The sequence below is a fragment of the Plecotus auritus genome, assembly GCF_963455305.1.
Source record: "Plecotus auritus genome assembly, chromosome: 2".
In the NCBI taxonomy this organism is placed as follows: Eukaryota; Metazoa; Chordata; class Mammalia; order Chiroptera; family Vespertilionidae; genus Plecotus; species Plecotus auritus.
Window position 1 is genome coordinate 205,749,997 of NC_137771.1, and position 24,645 is coordinate 205,774,641.

Here is a 24,645-nt window from a genome sequence, read left to right on the forward strand (position 1 = left end):
TGAAAATCAAAGTTTTATTTCTAAAGTAGGGACAACATAATGCTAGCCCTTCCGCGAACACTGAGAGATCAGAAGAAAGTTGCTAAGTACAGTATTGATTTAACAACAGGAGATTGGTCTTATGTGTATTACCCAGCACCATTACTTTCTCTGTAAAACAACCCAAACTGAGCATATCAAATGCAAGGCTGTTTATTTTTTGTTGATTTTCACAGGTGATCCTTTGATGTTGAGTTTGTCCACGAAAACATTTGATCTTCTTCCACGTTCAATGCCTGGGCATTGATGAGATTTCTCCCTGAGAAATATACATATAAAAATTAATACTTTTTTTTTAAATGGTCAACAGTTTACAAATCAATACAAACATGTTAAAAATCACTGTGATTTAAGCAAGATTTTACCTAAACAGTTTCTTAATAGCTTTGAAAAACATATGTCAGATGATTTCCCTTGACATTTAAGAAAGCAGCCGCTGTTTTCCTGAGATAGATTCAACTATGCATGGTTTAACCATGCTGCCCAAGATGGCAGCCACTAGCAATGTCATTTATACGTTAATAAAATTCAGTTCCTCAGTTGCACCAGACACTGAGGGTGTGTGATTCCATAGCTACATGTGGCTAGTGGCTACATTTTTGGACAGTACAGATACAGAACATTTTCATCACTGCGGAACATCATTTCAGAAAGTTCTATCACATGGTGCTAGTTTACAGGAAATGCCCGATAGGACCATAAATTATAGATCATTTATAAAGAACATGCTTTCTTTCACCGGGACATGGATTTCATAGTCACTCTTACCACTGTTAGGCTTTTATCAATAAACTTTTCAAAGTGAGACAAATACTATCTAAAATTAATACGGGAGCAGATTTCCTATAGAAAATATTAGTGCTCTAAATGCCAAACAGGTATTTTAAAAATAAAAGATGCTAGCACGTGAAATTCTGCACAAGGCTTCTGATTTACATTAAAATCTGTTTCACGTGAATAACTACATTATAGCATGTTCCTTAGGAGGGTTTAGCCCTTATCTTCTGAAGCATAATTTGCTAGTGAGTTACTAATCATGTAATCCTGAAATATTATTGTTTTTTAGGTATAAAGTTAAATTTGTGTGGAATACTCAGATATAATGTAAATCACATCTTTCTCAAAAGATATTGTTGATGAAAACAACTTGGATGTTAATGAGAACTTCTTGATAACAGAGGTAAAATTATGAAACTTTTTTCCTAATTATTCTTTAAACAACACAATTTATTTTAGAAATAATTTAGAAATAATTACCTTCTTTTAAGTTCTCGGGCTCCTGAATTCTCATGCCCAACACTTCGGGGCATCCTGGTGTTTTCTAGATTGCACCACTGTCTCCCTTGTTTGTACTTTAAAATCTCATTTTGCCACTCATCATCAAAAGCATGAGCATCACCTACATTAAATAGCGAAACAAAGGAGTAATATTAAGGTATCAGTTGGTCAGTAAATGTCTTGCTCCCCACAAACTTCATTCTAGCCCGATGTTTCCATCAATCTAACCTCAAGATAGAGGCAGGAAACGGCTTCAAATACAAAGGTCTCAGGCTCAGGGTAATACTTCCTTTTCTGTTTGTTCCTCTCCTATTCCAATTGATAATTTTGTCACTGATGATCTGGTTTTTCACACACCTGCCTGGATATCACATTATTCTACCCAAGGGACCCCTTGACCCAATTACACTGACATTTAGCCTTCCTTCCTGTGTCTTCCCGTAGTGATCATCCTTTTTCTCTGTAGTTGGGCACTCCTCCTGTGGCTAGCATTATTACCCTCACCATTTTCCTGTGTAATTTGGCCTCACAAGCTTCTGTTGTCAATTTCCTAAGACAGGTTACTCGTTTTGACTGCCAACTTACGTTGTTATGAAGTAGGTAACCTCACTTCCATAATAACAACAGATAAATGGCAATACTTATTCTTTCAGACTGCCTTTATCATAATGTATTCCTTCACTAAATCTTTCTTTAGTATGTTAATTATATTTCAATATGACAAAATTATAAAGGTTAAAAGTAACAAAAGGTTAAGATGTTGTAGTTTCAATTTTATTGCATAAGAATAAGTTTATCAAACTCCAACCTTAAGAGAAATTCTCTTTCTAAAATTATACAATAATTCAGACCCTTTATGGTATTAAAATATTTTTGTTCAGGATACTTTCTGAAAATAGGAGATGAATATAACTTTAAAACTACAACCAGAAGAATTAGGATACGGGAAAGACAAATTCATTTAAAAATAAATGTAAAACCTAGAAAATGAAAAAATTTACTTGATACATACATGATAGGTAATATATTACATTATATCTATTTCTAACAATACCAGAAATTAAAATCTTATCGATATAAAAGCCTAAATATCCAAAAATACCAAATCATTTAAATAAATTATGGCCTATTCATGATAAAACTTTTAGGTAACCATTTAAAATGTTTTTGAAAAATAACATAGGTGACTGTTCACAATTATAATGGAGAATTAAAATAAGCACTATATAAATTATATAAACACTAAAATATTAACTTTGAAAAAAGCATATATGTTGATATATACATAAAATTATTAGGAAGAAATACACCAAAACATTAATAGTAGTTATTTTGGGTTGAAATTTCAGATAATTTTCTTCTTTATACTTTTTTACATTTTTCAAATGTACTTCTTTGAAAATCAGAAATATTTAAACTCATTTTGCCTACTGAATCTTACTAAATAACAATTCAAACTATTCCATTTCCCAAATAGAAAACATAAAATGGTACTCAGCATTACCAAAAATTACTATAAAAACAGATCTACTATGAAATTATGAAACCACAATGTTATTACTTTGATAAGGTATTTCCTACACATTCATAAACTACCTTAAAACGACTTCTTATGAAATGTTTCTACAAAAAATAATCAAGTTCCACCAGTGCAGGTGCTATTTTGACTTTACTAGGAAGAATGCTATTTTCTGCAAACACTTACTTTCATTCATATTGATGAACTCCTGGTTGACCTCTTCATCTCCAGTCTTGTTGTTCTTCGATTTTTTGATAACATGAGCTCTGTCATGGAGATGATGACCAACAGCCATTTTTTCTAGTCCACTGTCAGAATCTCTCAATGCTTTCCTAGTTTCCTTTATCTGTAAAAGTAAAGAAAATAAAAATGAGCTGTTATTTAAATACTAGAGGCCTGGTGCACGAAATTCGTGCATGGGTAGGGTCCCTAGGCCTGGTCAGCGATCAGGGCTGATCAGGTTCCCCACCTCCCTGCCTCCTCCTTCCCTGGCTGCCTGCGCACCACCATGGCGCAGTTCCCCCCCGCCTCCCTGCCTCCTCCTTCCCTCACTCCCTCAGCACCCCACTGCCACCGCTGATCCCCCACCGTGTTCTGTGCCGCCCCCTGGTGGTCAGTGCACATCACAGCGAGCAATCGAACTATCATTCTCCTGGTCGAACTCCCGAGGGGACACTTTGCATATTAGCCTCTTATATATAGATACATTGAATGGATTTAATTCTAAACTCCTCAGGGCCTGTTTACTACAGAGATTAGACCATCAATCTACTGTTCTAAAAATAATGGGCACTCAGTTCCACTACCAACTTGGAGTAAAATTATGGTAATAATTCTCTGATATTTCCTGAACTGCTTGAAATTAAAATGTCTAGGACAAATAGGACCAGTACAATTTAATCTTTTTCAAAATTGTAATCAAATGTTAAATCAAAGAATAACTTAATTATAGAAAACTTAGTGCCTTCGACACTGCCCTTGACAATGTAATAGTAATACATGTTAGCATTCCTATAAGTAAGGGCAGGTAATTATTCAGCAGTCATGTTGATGATATTGAATCTCATGACTCCCACCTATGAACTCTATGGGTTATTAGACTATCTATGATAGCCAAAGCTATTAACATGGTTCTCTATGGGACATCTACATTTATATTCTGTTTACGTTTATGATGCATGTCATTTACAGCAAGTTAAAATTAAAATGTCTGAGGTGAATTAGCTGCACTATTGCAAAAGCATCATTAAAAGATATAACTAATACGGTATGTAAGAACTAAATAAATTAACCACTCACACCCATTAGATAGGCAAACCTAACTTTTTTTTACTATAATTACTAACAAAGAAATGGAGAAATGTGAACTCTTATACCAGAGTTTGTGGAAGCTGACTGTTTCAATCACTGTGTGATAGAAACTTGGTAATTTCTAATGAAAATGATACACACCTCCTACATCTAGTCAATGCCATTCCTAGATCCTTTGCACAAGGAGACTTTTGTAAATATGAATGAAAAATTAGAAATACCCAAATGTTTATCAGTAGAAAAGCAGATTTAAAAACTGCTATGTAATCATATTTGGGATACTATTAAGAAGTTAAAGAAACCAGAGCTACATACATATCAACTTGAATAAATCTGAGGCATATTATTGAGCAAAGTCAAGTTGCAGAGGACACTGCAATATGACACCATTATGAAAAGTTTAGAAACTTGAAAATAATTCATTATATTATTTGTGAAGCATACATAGATAACAAAATTATATAGACATGCATGAAAATGATAAATTCCAGATATAAGAAAATGGTGCTCTTTGGGGGAGGGAGAAAAGGAAAAGGGACCAAGGAGGGAGGAAGGTACTGGAAGCTTTAACTACATCTGCAAAGTTTTTTGCTTAAAAAGAAAACAAGAGACAAGTTAAACAGAGAAAAATGTTGTGATTTAAGACATATGAATATTTATATTATTCTCTATAGCCTTCCTGTATACTTGAAATATCCCATGAGTTAAAAAATTCATTTACTTCAAATATAAGTTAAAAGTAGACATTTGTTTCATGAAACAAAGACTTCTTTTAGTGTCTATGTATCTGTCACCATGTAAAGTTAATAAACATCAACAGATATTTACATAAATAAAGTTTGGGAGGGGAGACAAAAATGCTTTGTTGTTTTTCATAGTGACAGGGGTCTTCTCTCCTCCACATCTCCCCGACAGAACCAGATCAAATTTGAATAATTAACCTTTGATAGAAGCAGTCATTCCACAACTCTATAAAGTTCTAAGAATGCTTAGAAAATACTTACTCCTCCTGGAGCCTGACGGGTTTGAGTTGAGGCCTGGAAAACCCTTGGCGGTTCATCTCCTACTTTGGAATAAGTCATAACTGAGGAAGAAGTAAACGAATGTCCATTTGGATCCACTGAAAGGTTACCCTACAAATATAAATTGTAAATTCAGAAAGTTTAGTCAAATATGCAGAACTAATGTCAGAGGACTCAAATAATAACACAACCAGAAGTTCTACTAAGGATACTATGCTATCAGTATGGTGTATCCAAATGGCACCACCAGGAAGGTCCTAACTTCCTTCCTTTTTAGCCACCAATTCCCACCTCCTAGTGAGGAATACAAGTGAGTCACTCAAAGATCCTTACGTTTTTGGGATCAAAGACCTATGGCTTAGACTTAAATATAGATGCTGTGATACTTTTAGTCAGTGGTTGATGCTTGTGTGCTAGTTTGCCAATGTTGAGCCAATTAACCATACACCAAGAGTTTTATACCTCCTGTGGGTACCAGATTGCTAATTACTAAAATCATTCTGAAATGATCCTTAGATTTCAAATGAGAAGACTAAATAACATGGGCCTTCTTCAGATTGAATCAAGTTATTGTTTTGATGTGAATATTGAGTAGAAAAGTAAGAGAGGTAGGACTACTTTAAAAGTATTTGGATGACGTGGATCTAATTCAGTGTCTAAACATCATTCTAAAATTTTCAGAATTTTTTAAACACTAAAACTTAATTTCTTAGATGATACAATTGCTTTTAAGTAGACAAGCTATAAAATAATTTAAAAATATAAATTCTTATAAAATATTCATTTACAATAGTGACCTTCAGCAGAACAAATGCTTTTGAGGTTGATTTTTTTTAACTTTGAAAGTTAATTAATGCTATTTTCCTCAAACTTGTTGGTTGTGAAATCAATTTTGTGGGTTGTAACCAGGATTTTTTAAAAATCTGAAATAAAATAGAATATATCAGCACATATTGTAAATAATATGATCATTTTCTTAAACTTTTTTTCAGGTATATTTATTTAGTACATAAGTATTGTGTACTGTACCATGACATAGGACATACATATAAATTTTATTTTTGGTGAAAGTGTCTTTTTATCACATCACTATCAAAGGTAGATGCTATGGATAAGACATATTTTTTAACTACTGTGTATCATGGTTAAAAAGAGTTTGAAAGCCACTATAATATCGGGTACCAATAACTGAAAATAATGTTCTCATCAATGTTTTAGTACTTACAAAGTTTCTTTGTAATTCCTGCATACTGTTTCGCATATTTAACATCATTCGGTCCATTGCCTGAAAAGGGCTGACATCTGTATGCTACAGGATATTAGGAAGTATGTTATTAACTATAACACAATGGAAACAAATCAACCATTCCAAAACAGCTGAAACTTTTTTTCTCGATTTATGCAGTGGGATCTCATGCAGTAATTGACCAAGTAAAGATAATTTAAAGACTATACAATGAAAATGATTTGTTAAAGAAAATAATTAAAGCATACACAAAATCCCAAATAGCCAACACATAAATGATTAGGGAGCCATAACACTATAAATACATGCATGAATACATGTGTGTACACATACACAAACACACACACAGATGATATAGAGGGTAGAGCAAAAGTAGGTTTACAGTTGTGAGTATGCAAAACACAGAGATTATTCTTGTATTATTATTTATTAACTAGAAGCCCGGTGCACGGATTGGCGCACCAGTGGGGTCCCTCGGCCTGGCCTGTGCCCTCTTGCAATCCAGGACCTCTCAGGGGATGTCGGAGAGCTGGTTTTGGCTCAATCCCTGCAGGCCAGGCTGAGGGACCCCACTGATGCATGAATCCACGCACCGGGCCTCTAGTATGCATATAAGACCTTTGGTTAATCTCTTCCCGCCCTCTCCATGTCTGTTTCTTGTTTCCATATCTGTGGTTTCCACTCCTGCGTTGAGCATCTTTCCCCGGTGGTCAGTGCACATCATAGCTACCGGCCAGCCAGCTGGCCGGTCGCTTAGGCTTTTATATATATATATATTATTGTATTATTTTCCATATGAACAACTGTAAACCTACTTTTGCCCCACCCTGTATGTGCAAGAACATATAAATATATATACAGTATCGTTCATCAACTTTCTTAAAACGTATTTAGCTAATATACAAACACTGATGTATTCTGGGCTGGGACAGCTCTAGCATAGACTAGTCTACAAATCTTTCCTTCTTCCCTCTCCTAATACCCCACCACGCAAATAAATAAAACTTGGGCATAAGATACCTGTGTCACCCCTGCCAGTACCACATGGCTGACAGAAGTTGAGCCAGCCCTTCTTTTCATCATTGTGGGGTCCAGGTGATAGAGGTTCACTCACTCTACTAATCTGCCACCTACCATTGAAGGCTCATGGGCACACACCCTTGAAGCCTGACACATGCTCCTTTAGGAGGAGAGCTGAGAATCCCTCTAGAACAGTGGTTCCTCAACCAAGAGAGACTGCGACTCCAGGGGGCTTCTCCAGGGAAATCCTCAGTTTTGTTTGTCACAACTGAGGAGGCTGTATGACTGGCATATAGTGTAGAGGCCAGGAATACCGCTAAACATCTTATAAAGCATAGGGCAGCCCCCAGCCTGGAGAGCATTATGCTATGCAAAATAAAGCCAGTCAGAGAAAGGTAGGTATCACATGATCTCTCTCACATGTTGAGGGGCGGGGCGGGGCAGGATGAGAGAGGTCAATGAGGGAAAAAGGGGACCTATGTAATACTTTCAACAATAAAGAGTAAAAAACACACTGATTTTATATTAAAAAACAAAAAGAATTATCAGCCCAAAGTGTCAGCAGGGTCACATCTGAGAAACTGCTCTAGAAAAATCTATAATAATTTTAGGTTTTATCACTGGAATGTTCACCAGAAATTAAAAAGTAAAGCATACATTCTAATGTGCCACCCAATGCACTGTCTACTACTATTAAACAGAGAGAATATTTGGTTCAAGTCACTCAAGCAGGAGGAGTCTTTCAAATCCTGTTAGGCACTGTGATTCAATGCTGATATTTCAGCCCTGCTGGAGATCCTTTTGCTGTGTGCCAAGCTAGGACTCACCAAAAAATTATCATAGGCCTATTTATGGTTTTGCCTTCTGCTGGGTTTTTATTGCTAGTAAAAAAATGGATGGGAAAACCAAATTCCCATAATTTTGTTAATATTTAGAACACACACTTAACACAATACAGAACACAAATGCACATTGAGGAGATACTGATACATCCTTAGGCTGCAATATAATTAATCTGCATTTCAGAGATTTAGGAAATCCTAAGGAATATGCTAATTGACCCTTGCACCGTCGCAAAAGGTGGCGATGCCTGCAGCCAATAAGGAGGGAATATGCTAATTGACTGCCACGCCCTCAAAGATGGCAGTGCCCAGTCCCCTTAGCCCCACTGTGTGCCTGCTTCCAGAGTCCCCCAGTCCCCTCAGCCCCCCCAGCCACCCAGGGCTGGCCCGAGGCATAGGCAAGCCTCGGATGTCAGCTGCCCAGCTGCCCAGGGCTGCCTGAGGCTCAGGTAACCAGGGCTGGCCGAAGCTTGCTCTGCCAGCAGTGGCAGCAGCAGAGGTATGATGGGGGTGTCACCTTCCCCTGATCACTGGGTCGCCTCCCACCCCTGAGGGTTCCCAGACTGTGAGAGCGGGCAGGCCAGGCTAAGGGACCCCCACTCCAGTGCATGAATTTTCATGCACTGGGTCTCTAGTATTCTGAATAACCAGGCTGTATGAGAGACACAATTCTTAGAGAGCTGAAAGGGATCTGGGCCAAGGAATAGGAGGAGAAGAGGGAGAAGAAAGAAGATCAGATGTTTGGGTATGTTCTGCCCTATTCTCAATTCACTGTCAAATCAGCCATCAAAAGATATATTTGTACCTTCTCTGGGTGGCCCGACACCTTAAGTGACAAAAAGTAGGGGTACAAATTACAGCTGAGATTCCAGTGGGCTCACAAGGCCTTCAAGAACTTTGTACACATGCTTTCCTCTCTGCCTAGAATGCTCCCCCCTGACTCAGCATAGATAGTTTCTGCTCAGCATTCGAGTACCACCTTCTTAGAAAGGCCCCCTATCTAAACTAATCTCTGCTCACCTCCCTCACTGTATCATAACCCTGTGTCATCTCCTTCAGAGTACTTGGAAGTACTTGGATGACCTGAAATCGTGCTGTTGTTTACCGTCTGTTTTCCCACTCTATAAAAAGAACCTCTGAGAAGATAGGGCTGTCTTATTCACTACTATACTCCCAATACTTTAGAAATACTTCCTGGCATATAGGAAGGTTCAATAAGTATTTGCTGAATGAATGAACAAATTCTCTCTAGCTCAGCTCAAACCCCTATATCCAACTATTTACCAGGTAGGTAAATCTACCTGGACAACCCACAAATGCCTCAAATACAAAAGGCCCCAAAGTGAAATGATCCTTTTGGCCATTCCTGCCCTCATATCTACATCATATCAATGCTCTGTTTCTTATCTCAGTGGGATTCTCTTTCTCTACTGCTCCCATAACTCTCTCAATCACCAAGTTCTATCTATTCACCTCTTTAATTCTCTCAAATGAGATTATTTCTCATTATCAGCACAGCCATTCCCCAAGTAGAAGTGATCCTGAATACTACTCACAACACTTTAACAGCCTCATGACCGCCCTGCCTCCACTGTGGTCCCTTCTAATTTCTCCATCCCCTTCGAGCACAATGATCTGTTTAAATTACTGACTCTATTACTATTTTGATGAAAATTGGTCAACTGCTTCCTCTGCTCTTATGATAATGTCCACAGTCCTTACCAGGCTGAAAGAAGTCCTTGGTTACCTCTCCGTCCTCCTCTACATTGACTCTTCAACTCATACTCTGGGGCCAAGTGATCCTCAATGCGCTCCTTAGCCTCCAGGTCTTTGCAGGTGCTGCTTCCTCTGTGTTGAGGACTCTCCTCCCCTCCCTGTTTTTCCTGGCCAACTCCTACTAATCCTTAAGGTTCGTGGAGTCTTCTCTGATTGACCCCTATCCCCCTATCCCCAAAGGGTTACAGGCTTTTTCCTACCTGTGCTCCCACAGCATGTCAAACTTCCAATCATTTTACTGATAACTCTGCTATAAATGCTTCTTTCCTTTGTCACTTGTCCCACTGAAAACTCTGATCAGGAAGGTTAAACTTTAAGGATACAAATGGTTGAAGTCAAGCGCAAGAGAATTAAAAAAAAACAAAACAACAAAACTTTTTCATGGGAGGGTAGATGCATCCATAGGAAATGTTCCAAAGCCATGCTATTCTCTGCTTCTCCTCAGACTGCCTTCCAATGTGTTAGAAACTAGCATTACAGGAAATAGGACACCAGCCCAAAGAAACACAGGTGGGAGAAAAGCTGGGTGCAGCGCAGGCACATCTGGATGTGGGAAAGAAAAAGCAGCACAAACTGCCAGTGGAGGCCTAGAGAAAGCAGCCGGTCAGAGCTTTGCCAAACATGCTTGTCCACCTAAGGGCTGGTGCTCTTTTGCCTGTTGGAAAGTCATCATAAGCACGTCTCCAACTTGTAATCCCTTTTGGAAATCAACTGAACGCTCATTCATCTATTAAAATGTACTTTTTATTTTTGAAGACTGATTTTATATACGTGGATAGGACTTACTTCAGAAAACACATGCCAACACACTCTAAAATAAATTTAATTCATGAAACAGGTTTTCAGTACAAATACTAAAAAGCCACTACTATAAAAGTAAAGCTGCATGCCAATTCAATTTGCTTGAGTTAATGAAAAATAAATATGTTAGGAAATAGTGCTAAAATGGCTTGTGTCTCATGATACGAACCATACCACCAAAACTGCCAAAAGGCACAAGAGAATTCACTGCCTAGAAAAAAAGCCAATTAATTTTGGTTATGATATTTATATGATAAACCCAGGAAAAGAAAGAAATGCACTGTATACTCACATAGTTCAGTGCTAGTAAAATTACAGAACCTTTTAATCAAACAGAACTCAGCATATATTTTTAAAATTCCCTGCTTATTATTCATTGTATAGCCTGACAGGAGCCTGGCAGGCAAGTAGGAGACACCATATATCACTTTTAAATATGACTACTCTAGTATTTATTAAAGGCAGTTAAAAGGTATTTGCTATGGCTTAATACACACATATCTCAAAGGGAAAGCAAATTCACACCAAAATTAATTAAAACATAATGTACAATGATTAAGATTATATCATCTTTCCTTTGCTCAGCTATTCCATATTTTTAAAAGATCAGTTAATCTTGCCTGTAACTGATTAAAAGTAAAAATCTATCCACATTAATAACATCTCAAAAGATTAGTAGAGATATTGGACAAAAATTTTAATAAATATCTCCTAAGAACTAATTTATGAAATAAAAAATACAGACTTCAGAAAGGATCACACACACAGATTTAAAAGTATTTAAGGCCTTTAATAGGCAAAAGAATGTTAAGTATAATAGATGGAATAATAAAAATTTATAGTTCAAAATTATACTCCTCAATAGGTAAAGATGAATAAAAAGAAAATTTTAGACACATGTATACAAATGAAAAACTTTCATTACTTGAGAGTTTCAAATGTTGAAAACATTATAGAATTTCTTGGTAAAAGTTATATATATAGTCAGTGATTCTTTTCCCTGTGTAACTTATGTTGAAAAATAGAAAAAACTGTGTTTACATTAAAAATTGTATATCAAATGATATATACTTATTACTGTATATCTACAACAGTAATCTCCAAAGTGTCTTGCATGCACCAATAAAATTCTTCTATTTCTTGTCACTGAAAGAAAAAGAATTTCTCTTTTTATTTCTTTTTATTGACTCTGGTACCAACACTCAATCTAAATGTCAGATGCTCACATGTCACATCTTGAATGATAAATTGCCCAATTAAATACATTTAAAGATTAAATTATCTAGTTTTAAATAAAATTAATCTTCTCAAAATGGACAACTGGCTTAAAAATAGCTCCATAAAGAAATCATGAACTAAAGAAAATGCTAACAATACAAACCCAAGGAAATGGCATAGCTGATGCTTCTCCTATTTTTGTAGGAATCTCTGTTTTCCCTCATAATATGGCTGGTGAAGATGACAAATGTCAAGAAATGGGCCCCCCAAAAAGAAAAAAAAGTATCAAGGTGTCTATTTAAAAGCATCAGCATAATAGTTTACTGCTCCACCAAAACACTCATTTTGAAGCTTAACTTCACAAAAAGAGAGCTTTGTATTAAACGTTCAGCTAGCATGCTCATAAAGCCTATTGTTTTTTTTGGCTGTGCTCTTTCAAACTTAGCACTACTCTCTTTCATCTTCTGCAGTCAATTTCTAATTTTTGTTTTAAGCACAAATACCCAGGAAAGAAAGATTAAGTTACATTTCCAGTGAATGACCAGCAGCTTACAGCTGATGTGAACAGGCAGCCTCAGCTGAATTACAAACACATCTCCGTTCTATACTTACAAGGGAATAAAATTGTCACTTCTTGCTTCTTTCACAAAAGCTATGAGTAGCTCATTTAGGACACAAATACAAAGCACTATATAAAGCTCTATTCTTTCCTTGCTATGGTTATAGCAGAATACAAAATATTTCAATGGTCATATGAAAAATAAAATTTTAGAATGTCACATTTGCTTTTTATGCCCTCTTTGACAATTTATCCTTTGATCTTAATATTAGACTTTCATAGAAATTGATAAAAGATATATATATACACACACACATATATATATGTGTATATATATATAATAAAAGGCTAATATAATAAAAGGCTAATATACAAATAGACCAAACGGTGGAACAACCGAACAACCAGTCGCTATGATGTGTGCTGACCACCAGGGGGCACGCATGGAACATGGTGGGCGTCAGCCGTGGTGGGATAGTGGAGCAGGTGAGCGGGGCACCAGACCAAGGCGGGGCACCAGTAGCTGTCATCAGGGTGAGCCTCTGGTGGTTACTGAAAATTCTTTGCTCCCATGCACTGCAGTCCTGCCCAGCACTTGCACCCACTGCCTGCGCCAGCCCCACTCACACCTGCTGCTGGCACCGGCCTGAATCACTGGGCGCCATCAGCACGTGGGAGTGGTGGTGGTGGAAATGGGGCTGCTGGCAGACAGGGGACCCAAGGTTGTGGCGGGAGGGGCCTGGCAGGGGAGTGGAGGATGGGCCGAGACCCACTCCTGTGCTCACCACAGCCTTGCAGCCCACAGTTCCTTTCAAGGTGTGCAAATTGGTGCACTGGGCCCCTAGTACAGTGGTCGGCAAACTGCAGCTCACGAGCCACATGCGGCTCACGAGCCGCGGTTTGCCGCTCTGTTGACTAATGAGTTTGCCGACCACTGTCATATACTACCCTTTACCTCTTTGCACACAATATGCCACAATTGCCTAATCCTCACAGCTTCCAACTACACGGTAACATTTAGTCTAGTCCAGTGGTCGGCAAACTCATTAATCAACAGAGCGGCAAACCGCAGTTTGCTGACCACTGCCCTATTATGTATGTATGTATATATATATACAGTATAGATATGGTAAATGTAATTCTGTCCATTAAACTTCTTAGAAGTATTTAAAATATTTTGCTCTATTTAAGATGATTAAAAACAGAAAATATGAAAAGGTGTTTTTGTTTTTGTTTATCTAGAAGATTCTAATTGACCAATTTAATGTTCACTGAGTTCCAAATATCTACATTCCAATTGCAGAGATTCATCTTCATAGAAACTTCTATGGATTTGTTATTCTAGAACTGCCATTCCTAAGACTGAAAAAAGCAGTAGAAATAAACAGAAAAGAAAATAGTCAAGATATATAAATACCCTGAGATTCTTTTTTAAATTTGTTTTTATTTATTTCAGAGAGAGGAAGGGAAAGAAAGAGAAACATCAATGATGAGAGAGAATCATGGATTGGCTGCCTCCTGCACGCCTCCCACTGGGGATTGAGCCCACAACCCAGGCATGTGCCCTGAATAGGTATCAAACTGTGACCTCCTGGTTCATGGGTCAATGCTCAACCACTGAGCAACACCGGCCAGGCCTGAGATTTTTGTTGTTGCTATTGCATATGTTTGCAACTTAGCTTTGCTCTCAGACAAGACTTATGAAAATATACTGCAATTATGCTAGACTTTTGAATACAGTTAAAAGTTAATATAAAATTTGAAGATCTAAAACTTTAGATTGGCTTTGAAGAAGTCAATTGATTATGAAGAAGATTGGCTCTTCCTGGTTCAATAGTGATAATTATGCTATAGCTTTGGCTGCTATTTTGAAGTGGCAAAGAAAATTGTATGGGACAGGAAATATATGTCCTTGCCTGTTCTAATTTAAGACATGAGAGGCATTTCTAAGGTGAGAACAAATCATACATATACATATGAAAAACAATGCTTTAAGTTTGACTTATAATATATAACCATATGGCCAAAACCAGTTTGGCTCAGTGGATAGAGCGTCGGCCTGCAGACTGAGGGGTCCCGGGTTCGATTCCGATCAAGGGCATGTACCTTGGTTGCGGGCACATCCCCAGTGGGAGGTGTGCAGGAGGCAGCCGATCGATGTTTCTCTCTCATCGATGTTTCTAGCTCTCTATCCCTCTCCCTTCCTCTCTGTAAAATATCAATAAAATATATTTAAAAAAAAATATAACCATATGATCCTAAAAGTTTAGGTAGCATATGAAATTCTATATCGCTAACAGTTCATTGTTAAAGGGTTAAGCTTTCCAACAAGTCCCTCCCATTATAGAGTAGTAATTTCCATAACATAAGTATTAGTCATATCCTGTCATGATAGATACATTCTTCAAAAAAATACCTTTCTTCAAATTCCCACTAACTTTAAAATAAAGAACTTACAGTCAAAAAATTTTCCCCATCATCACGTCCTGAACCATTATGAGCTCTTCTTCTACCATCAGAGATGCTAAGCAAGTCTCTTCCGAAAGGTTCAGAAAAACTTCTCATCATCTGTCGCATACTTTCTCGGTGTGCATGAAAAGAATCACTGTTGAAAATCACATAAGAATAAGTGTTGGAATTTAAATAATAGGCAGATAAATACTACAATGCAGTATTTTGAGCTAATATGTTTGTTAAAGTGACAAAAGAACACTTTAGAATAGAATCCTATACAATAAAAGCCCAATATGCAAATCGACTGAACAGCAGAACAACAGGTGGAATGACCGGTCGCTATGATGTGCACTGACCACCAGGGGACAAATGCTCAATGCAGGAGCTGCCCCCAGCCCACAGGCCCCAGGCTGGCCCCGGTCGCCCCACTGGTTGACTCGCAGAGGGAGGTGACAGGCGGCAGCAGCAGGGGGCGGGGCCGGTGAGTGGGCGGTGCCATGCCGGCCAAGGTGGGTGCCAGCAGGGGGGTCCCCCGATTGTTCCACCAGTCACCCCACAGATCGGCCCTGATTGATGGCCAGGCCTAGGGACCCTTTCCATTCATCAAGGGAAATTCCTTCTTTCCTTCCTTCCACTATATGTACTAGTAGCAAAAGCTTGCTTAGCCAGCAGATTGTAAAAATCCATTATCCATAAATACAATGTATAGACCAGGGGTCCTCAAACTTTTTTTTTTTCTTTTAAATATATTTTATTGATTTTTTACAGAGAGGAAGGGAGAGGGATAGAGAGCTAGAAACATCAATGAGAGAGAAACATCGATCGGCTGCCTCCTGCACACCTCCCACTGGGGATGTGCCCGCAACCAAGGTACATGCCCTTGACCGGAATCGAACCCGGGACCCTTCAGTCCGCAGGCCGACGCTCTATCCACTGAGCCAAACTGGTCTCGGCAGGTCCTCAAACTTTTTAAACAGGGGCCAGTTCACTGTCCCTCAGACAGTTGGAGGGCCGGACTATAGTTTAAAAAAAAAAAACTATGAACAAATTCCTATGTGCACTGTGGGCCCGGGACGAGTCGGCTGCTAAGCAGGACAGGCAGTGGCACCCGGCGGGCCGGATAAATGTCCTCGGCGGGCCGCATGTGGCCCGCGGGCCGTAGTTTGAGGACGCCTGGTATAGACAATAGATATCTCATAAAGACCTACTATTCACAAATACAGAACTGTTCTTGTTATTTACTATAATTCACTTATGAATAATAATAAAAATATATCTTTATCCTTTATGATATAAAAATGTTAAATACAAAGTAACACATCTCTGGTAGCATAAGCTAGTTCTACAGGAAATGGCAAAAAGAAGACAGGAAAATTCTGCTCCAGGTAGAGGCTACCTTGGGCAGTCAACAACATAAATTCTAGTCAGGACTAATAAAGTATTTCATATCTCATGATAATGCCCGATGATACCAAGAAATCTGATTTTTGTTAATTTTGTTTGATGTGAACATGGTATTGTGGTTATGTAAGAAGATAACCACATTTTTCATAGATTAATGTATTGGGAAATACGTGAGGTGAGATAACAAAGTCTGGAATTTGCTTTTAAAACACTTTGGAGGCAGCAGCAGTTATAGAGGTAAATGTAGCAGGTGTCAATTCTGAAATCCTGGGTACTGGGTACACAGTATTGACATACACTTTTGTAGTATACGTTTAAAATAGCTCATAATAAAAATATCTTTAAAGAAAAAAAGAAATAGAACTACGTAGAGTTAAAAGATTTCATACCACCTGATATTTTAAAATGAATGATTCAAAAGAGAGCCCATTTACTGAGAGCTTTATATTCACTGGATATTTAGAGCTTAGAATCCTATCTAATAAAGAGGGAATATGTTAATTGACCATCACTCCGTCACAAAGATGGCTGCACCCACAGCTGAGGCCAAGTTCCCATAAGGAGCCTTAACAAGCAATCAGCAGGGACCTGAGGCGATGCCCTCCCCCTCCCCCGCCCCCGTGGGGCTTGACAGGGGACCTCAGGCTGCATCCCCCACCAAGCAGGGCTTGACAGGGGACCTCAGGCCACGCCCCCCGCCCTGGTGTCAGGCTGGGGGACCTCAGGCCGTGACCCCCACCAGGTGGGGCTTGACGGGACCTGCGGCTGCGCCCCCTTACCTGGCTGGGCTTGACAGGGGACCTCAGGCCATGCCCCCCACTTGGCGGAGCTTGACAGGGGACCTCAAGGTGCAGCCCCAGTGCTGGATCGGGGGAACTCAGGACATGCCCCCGCCCAGTGGGGCTTGATGGGGGACCTGAGGCTGCACCCCCTGCCTGGTGGGGCTTGACAGGGGACCTCAGGCCATGCCCCCCACCCAGCGGGGCTTGACAGGGCATCTCAGGCCATGTCCCCCACCTGGCAGGGCTTGATGGAGGACCTCAAGGCACACCCCCCGCCCCGGTCTGGGCTGGGGGACCTCAGGCCACGCCCCCCAACCTGGCGCTGGGCCAGGGGACCTGAGGTTATGCCCCCTGCCCGGCAGGGCTTGACAAGGGTGGGACTGGCTGGGTCTGGATCTAGCCTAATGTGGTGGTGGGGGGGGGGGGCGCGGGTCTGGGTCTCACACGATTTTGAGGTGCATGTGGGTGGGCGGGGACTTGACTCTGGGTCCCGTGGTGTGCCCCAGACTCTGACAGGAGAAAGGTTTTCATATACATTTTACTAATTTTCTTTCATCTCTGACACTTCTATTATAGAGAAAGGGCAAATAGCAATATTAAATTATTTCCTCTAATTAATCCCCTTTTAATGTGCACGAATTTCGTGCACTGGGTCACTAGTACGTATATGAGTATGGAGATTAAAATGTTCATCACTCAAGAAAACCAGTTCACCTTCCCTTTAGATATCTTCAAATGCAATGAAGAAAGATACTTAAGGGAATATTAAATTTTGTACTGGGGATAAATGATTATGAAACAGTTTATTTTCCTATAGAAACATGCAATTTAGTGAGTCTTATTTTTCTGATTGCATTACATACAATTGGGTTAGAAAATCACAACTAAATGTGGCTAATTTAAAATGCTGCCCAGGGTTCTCTTTATTTAAATAGGAGCAGGTATATTTATATGTAAGGACAAATGCTAAAAAAGAAATCGTTGTTTTTTGAGTGACAAGAACAAAAGGCCGCCTGTTGGAAAAAGCATTGAGAGGAAAGCGGGCGTGCAGCCTGCCGTTTGCACCTGTCTGGACCACTCCGGAAGAAATCTGGCTGGGCCCTGAAGCCAGTGCAACGCATGTCCACCCCGAACAGCAACTGCTTGCAGTTAAGACTTCAAGATTTCTCCTGTTAAAGCCAAAAATCTCCTGCCACAGTCAACAATTGTTTTAACATGTTTTTAAATTAACCTAATGCAGGGTTTATCAGGTGAGAAGTTAATCGTTTTTATATATTTCTATCTATTCATATTGTTCTCCTTTGAAATTAATGTTTTATTCTTTCAGGAAAATTTTACTTATACTATTATGATGGCCATACTGCCTCTTTCAAGATCACTGACACAAACCACAACCAAACATAGTGACATTTGGTGCTAAATGTACTTTTTCTACTCCATGTTATTCATCTATTACAAGCTAGGAAAAAATAAATTGTTACTCCCATCCACCCAAATTTTAACTCTTAAATTGATTCTGGGCCTGTTTGAAATAATTTCAACATAAACGTGTTTTTTTTTTTAAATTTTATTTTACTTTTCTAGAGATAGGAGAAGGGAGAAGGAAAGAGAAACATTGATGCAAGAGCCAAGCTTAGATGGATTGCCTCCTGAACACCCCCCACAGGGGACCAAGCCTGCAACCCCCGCATGTGCCCGGACTGGGAATCAAACCAGCAACTGTTTGGTGCATGGGATGAGGCCCAACTAACTGAGCCACACTGGACAGGGCATGAAAGTTGGCTTTTTTTTTTTTTTAAGGGCTGTAGAGTTTCACTTCAGAATAAGTCCTGCTTTTAAGGCTCAAATACAAATATACATATGTATATATCCACATGAACATATACATTTGGGGGCACAGCTTATAATTTTATTTAGTCTGTATACGAATATAGATATTTATACTTCTAAATAAAACCATTACATTATTGATTACATAAGGGTCTCAGATTGATATGGCAGTTCCATTCATCAAGGGAAATTCCTTCTTTCCTTCCTTCCACTATATGTACTAGTAGCAAAAGCTTGCTTAGCCAGCAGATTGTTATGATTCTCTTAATAATAAAGAAATGTTCCCGAATTTCAATGAGGTGTATGGGTACATAAAGAAAATACATCAGGTGATCCAAATTTTAAAGCTAGAAATAATACATGTAACATTCATAAGAAAATCTTGAGGGCATGGGCCATAACTTCTACAAATTTATGTTAGAGTCCACAGGGCTGAGCATATAGTAGAAACCCAAGAAATACTTGAAGAATGAATAACATAGCTACAGGCAATCTATTTTCCCAATAATTAGAAGCACAGTTTAAAATGGTAGTATGGCATAAACCTTTGAATGACTATGACCCCTCCCATCCTATAAGTACTCCCCTACTTTTGCATGAATATTTATGTTTACTTTTATTTTTAATTACTAGAGGCCCGATGCACGAAATTTGTGCAAGAGTAGGCCTTCCTTTCCCTGGCTGCTGGCACCGGCTTCCCTCTGGCACCCAGGACCCGGGTTTCCCTCGCAGCCCCAGCTTCATCCGGAAGGTCATCCAGAAGGACGTCTGGTCTAATTAGCATATTACGCTTTTATTATTATAGATACATTTTTAAATCAATTTTGGAGAGGAAGAGCGAGGGATAGATAGAAACATCAATAATGAGAGAGAATCACTGATCAGCTGCCTCCTGCAGGTCCTCTACTGGGGATTGAGCTGCAAGCCTGGCATGTGCCCTGACTGGGCATCGGATCGTGACCTCCTGGTTCATAGGTTCATGCTCAACCATTAAGCCACACCAGCCGGGCTATAATGTCTATTGATAGAACTAAGCATTAAGATATGATTAGATGCTATCAAATGGCATTTCTTGACCCAGCCAACTGCCATAAATGTGTTGTACTCCTTAAACTACCCACTGAACCAAAAAATGCACCAAATCAAGTCTACCTTAAAAATCCTTTCATTTTAGGGTTTATAGTACCTCATTCTATAAATATGATATCCTAAAATATGTATAATTAAATTATAAGAAATATCCTTATAAAAATATTTCTGAGAACATAAATTTTTAAGTGCTAAAACTTATAGTAGCTGTTAGGAGTCTTAAAATGGGATCCTGAAAATGAAAACTTTAAATTTTAGCTGAGTACTCTAAAGCTAATTTTATTAAATGATTAGAATTAGAATACTATTTAGCACCAAACTATGTCATCTTAATGAAGACCTTACCTCAAACTATATGTATGAAAACAAATATGTAAGTAACCTCAAACATTGTTCACAAAAGTTTATCTAGTAAGGTACTTTTTATTTCCTGCTATGACAGTATTCTCAATCAAGAGAATATCAGTCAAGTCCACCAGTGTGACTCAGTGGTTGAACGTTGACCCATGAACCAAGAGGTCGCGGTGTGATTCCCTGTCAGGGCACATGCCTGGGTTGTGGGCTTGATCCCTAGTAGGAGGCAGCCAATTGATAATGTGTCTCTCTCATCGATGTTTCTTCTCTCTCATCGATGTTTCTGTCTCTCTATCCCTCTCCCTCTCTTTCTAAAATAACCAATAAAAACATATTAAGAAAAGAAAATATCAGTCAATATCTTTCTTGTATATGAAATACATTTACTTTCAACTCAGTCAACGAATATGCCAAAAGAAGTGTCCTCCTATTATCTTCAAATTGCAAAATGAAATTTAAAAAAATTTTAGTAGAGATTATAAAAATGTAAGTTTCAGCTTCTGTGAAGATCAAGGAGATGGAAAAACAACATCCTGTGAATAAATGTAGTTCTTTGACCAAAGACACAAATGGTGCCCATATGAAGAGTTGGGTGCCTTAAGGAAATGCTAACAATTTATGATTAAAAATAAGGCTGATAGATATGTCAACCTGCTTCTGAGCCTTTAATATCTAATAGCTTATAAGTGCTAACATAGATATTCTTTGTTAGACTTACACGATCAGAAATCCATTTCCGTAGCTCAGAAGACTCATGTTTCTGTACAAAGTAGAAATTTTCAGATTGTACTAGATATATACTTTTATAGTAAATAATCAACTCTTTTAGGGTATAGGATAGATACCAAAATAACTTTAACCTCAAATTAGTTTTCCTGTCCAAACATACATATTTTCATTTCTTCTTTAGCAAATATAAATGAGAGAAAATTGCATGCCAGGAAGTACCACCATTTTTTTTTAGCCTTTGTGTTTTTAACCAAATTACAAATATTATTTATTTACAAGGTATATATGAAGGTATGCCGTAAGTCGATTTTCATTGAAATAACTTCAGCTCAGCAACGTAAGATACCAATATAAAAAATCCCAAATATATACAACAAACATATCACTTTTAAAGTTTCCTTTTAATTTTCTGTTGAAATTTAATATGTGCTATTATGTGAAGGTAAACATTTAAAATGAATATATTTGAACTTAAAACCACATATTTTAATTGTGTTTTTACTCAGATGTTTTAAGCATTTGACAATTTGACCACAGTATTTTACCAGTCTCAAACTATTTAATAATTATAATTTTATATCCAAGAAGTATATATTTTTAATCTTCTCACTTTTAAATAATTAGTAAAGTAACAAAGTGTGCTTATATAGATATCCTTGATTCTGAACTGATGGATTATTTAGGAAATGGTACTGTTCAAATTAGAAAGTGCCACATCAACAATGGCATTTGTTAAATGCAAATAATTGCTTTCAGCAAGAAATACCAGAATAGCGACAAGACAAAGAGTAAACGAAACCAGATTATCATTACACAATATTAACTGAAAACTTTCTACATGTCAGACATCAAACTACCCACAGGGAACCCAGTGACCAGACACAAAGTGTTAGCAATAGGGATAATGCTTATATAAAAGATGGCATGAATTCCTTATGTTTGATTTATATTAATTAATGGATATTCATTTCATTTGAGGTTGGGGTAAAATGGGTAGGTCAAATGACGTTACCTGAAATAAATATAAACTCACAGGTTTGTGTGTTTTTTTATCTATAACTTCTCCAAAGTATGTTTACTCTCTATATAGTTAGTTGTGGAGCAAAGAAATTACAAGCATGAATCAGTTTTATAAAGTTAATAACAATAATTTTATCCTACATTTTTATGATACAGAAGGCGATGACTGAAAGACCTACTGATATGTAACTGATGGTCTTTTCCACGCTAAGCACAGGGGAGAGTTCTCTGAGGCATGCCTACTATTTGTGGTCTGTTACTATTTCTGACCCTGACCCTTGGGTTCATTGCCTTTGCTCAAAAGAGTCACCCAAGGGTTTAAATTACACTTTTGCTAGACATCTTAAAGAAGGTACTAATTATACATTCACAGTTTAGTTAAGGCCATTGCTCTTTTTGATGCAATCAAGGACATAATACAACAGGCTGTTGTGTATCATAATCTTCTTAACCCATTGTACTGATGTCACAGTTTCATAAGAACCACTTCAACAGCACCACTAATCTATGGATATATTTAGTCCCTACTCTCAGAGGCTTTTAAAAGAGCACATCATAATGCAAACTTTGAAATTTGTTTTAAAATGGCACTGGTTGTAAATGTCCCAATAGCTTCTAAACAAGTGAACTAAAACAGCACAATGACTTTGCTGTTTAATGAATAACCTTCAGAAGAGTTGGTACAACTGAGCTTTCTTGGTCACACTAGAAATTAAAGTCTCCTGAAGGTATTAGTTACATTTTCTATAGTCCTCTTTGTTTATTAGCTTTGATTGTGAGGGTAGCTATTTCACTGTTAATTATTCCCTCAATTATTACTTTGATGTTATGCTGTTTTAAACATTTAAGTCAATATTTTCCTTTAAGAAAATCTACATGAAAGATAAACTGTTAACATTTTAACTTGAAAAAAAAGGGGGGGTCCCTAAGTTACCTAGAGAAAGAATTTAAGCGATCTAATTAAATCAAGGACACCAAGTCAAAATTCAAACTGGCAAAACACTTGGGCAAAAAAGGATCACAAATCTTCCTATTCTAGGGATGCAATTACATTACTTTTATATAATCACCAAAAGAATTTTTTTTTTAAACCAGAAAACTAGATCATAATGGAACAACGAATTCATTTCTGGATGTCATCTTCCTAAGGCAACACATTAATTTCACTTGGACCGGTCCACAGGTTGGCACTTGGAACTGGGGTGTTAAATGCACCCTCTCCCTGCTTCCCTGTCCTCGTTGTACTTCTGACCGAGGCAGAGTCCCTTCCCAAACAAGGCCAGCTTTGCAACAAAGCGAGCAAGGAAAACAAACATTGCACATGGCAACTCCCAAGCCCCTGGAGGTGAGAGGCAGCACAACTCTTCAACTTCGTTGTGCTCTCATAAACATATGCTTAAAAGTGCTGTTCTAGAAAACGTTTCCCTTTTCAAAGAACTGCCATCCTATGAGACACTCCCCGCCCCTCATTTGGAGTTGACACAGGTGTGGGGAGGTCTTGAGAGCATGCATCCTTCTCACCAGGAGTTCCACCGGTGATGGCCGTTACCCAGAGGCAGTTACCGCCCCTGCAAAGCCCCTGCAGCTGCGAAGCCTCACTCGAAGTAGGAAAGCAAAGGGAGGGGTGGGGGCACCTCAAGTCTGGCCAAGTGGAGAGCAGCTCTCACCCCGGGTGTGGGATGCAGGGGAGGGCTGCTCAGACCTCTTCTCCCTTCCCCCCAACCCGCGCCCCCGCCAAGTCCTTTCCCATCCCAGCTCCCCAAACTCTTCTCACTTCACCTCACGGACCCAAACTCTCTTGCTTCTCTCTACGTCCCCCCAAACCTCCTCTCCCCTCCCTCGTTCACCCCTAAGTCCTTTTCTCCCTTCTTTCTCACGGCCCCCACCAAGTCCTCCGCTTCCTCAAACTGCCTTCCGGAGTCCCCCTTTCGCCCTCTCAAACTCGCTCTTTCCTTTTAAAATAGTTCCCTAGGAAAATCCCTTAATTGCCGCGCGATGGCGGGCTGCCAGCCCCTGACACTCACGAGAAGAAGGGATCATCCTCAAAACCGCTGTTGAGCATCCTGAACATGCTGGCGGTCTCGGCCGCGGCGGAGCGGACAGGTTGGAGGACGATGTAACGCGCCGCAGCCGCGGCTGGACCCTGCCTGCCCGCACAGTCCTCGCTTCTTGCTTGGCCGCGTAGGCGGTGGCCGCCGAAAAGGCGGAGCCGGACGCAGAACTGATTTCCCATTGGATGCTGGTTCCCGGACGTCACAGAGACGAGGCGGGGACAATGCGCCGCTGCCATGACAACTGGTATCAACACGTAGGTAAGAGTTCGGACTGGTGCCAGCCAGGCAACCCATCTCC

At 39.0% G+C, this 24,645-nt stretch overlaps 1 protein-coding gene across 3 annotated transcripts; it reads right to left on the reverse strand.

Annotated features, from left to right (window-relative positions):
- On the reverse strand, positions 1-24,645 carry MLF1 (myeloid leukemia factor 1). Of its 3 annotated transcripts, XM_080656470.1 has the most exons (8): positions 24,318-24,645; positions 15,089-15,236; positions 11,024-11,065; positions 6,395-6,478; positions 5,152-5,280; positions 3,023-3,182; positions 1,297-1,438; positions 1-298 (listed from the first exon to the last, which is right to left on the reverse strand). In XM_080656470.1, the coding sequence occupies exons 1-8, from the start codon at positions 24,581-24,583 to the stop codon at positions 193-195; spliced, it is 1,077 nt and encodes a 358-aa protein (XP_080512596.1). In that variant the 5' UTR covers positions 24,584-24,645; the 3' UTR covers positions 1-192. The 3 variants fall into 3 exon arrangements, with proteins under 3 accessions (XP_080512596.1, XP_080512598.1, XP_080512597.1); XM_080656472.1 differs by lacking the exon at positions 11,024-11,065 and having other exon boundaries at positions 1-294; positions 24,318-24,471; XM_080656471.1 differs by lacking the exon at positions 11,024-11,065 and having other exon boundaries at positions 24,318-24,471.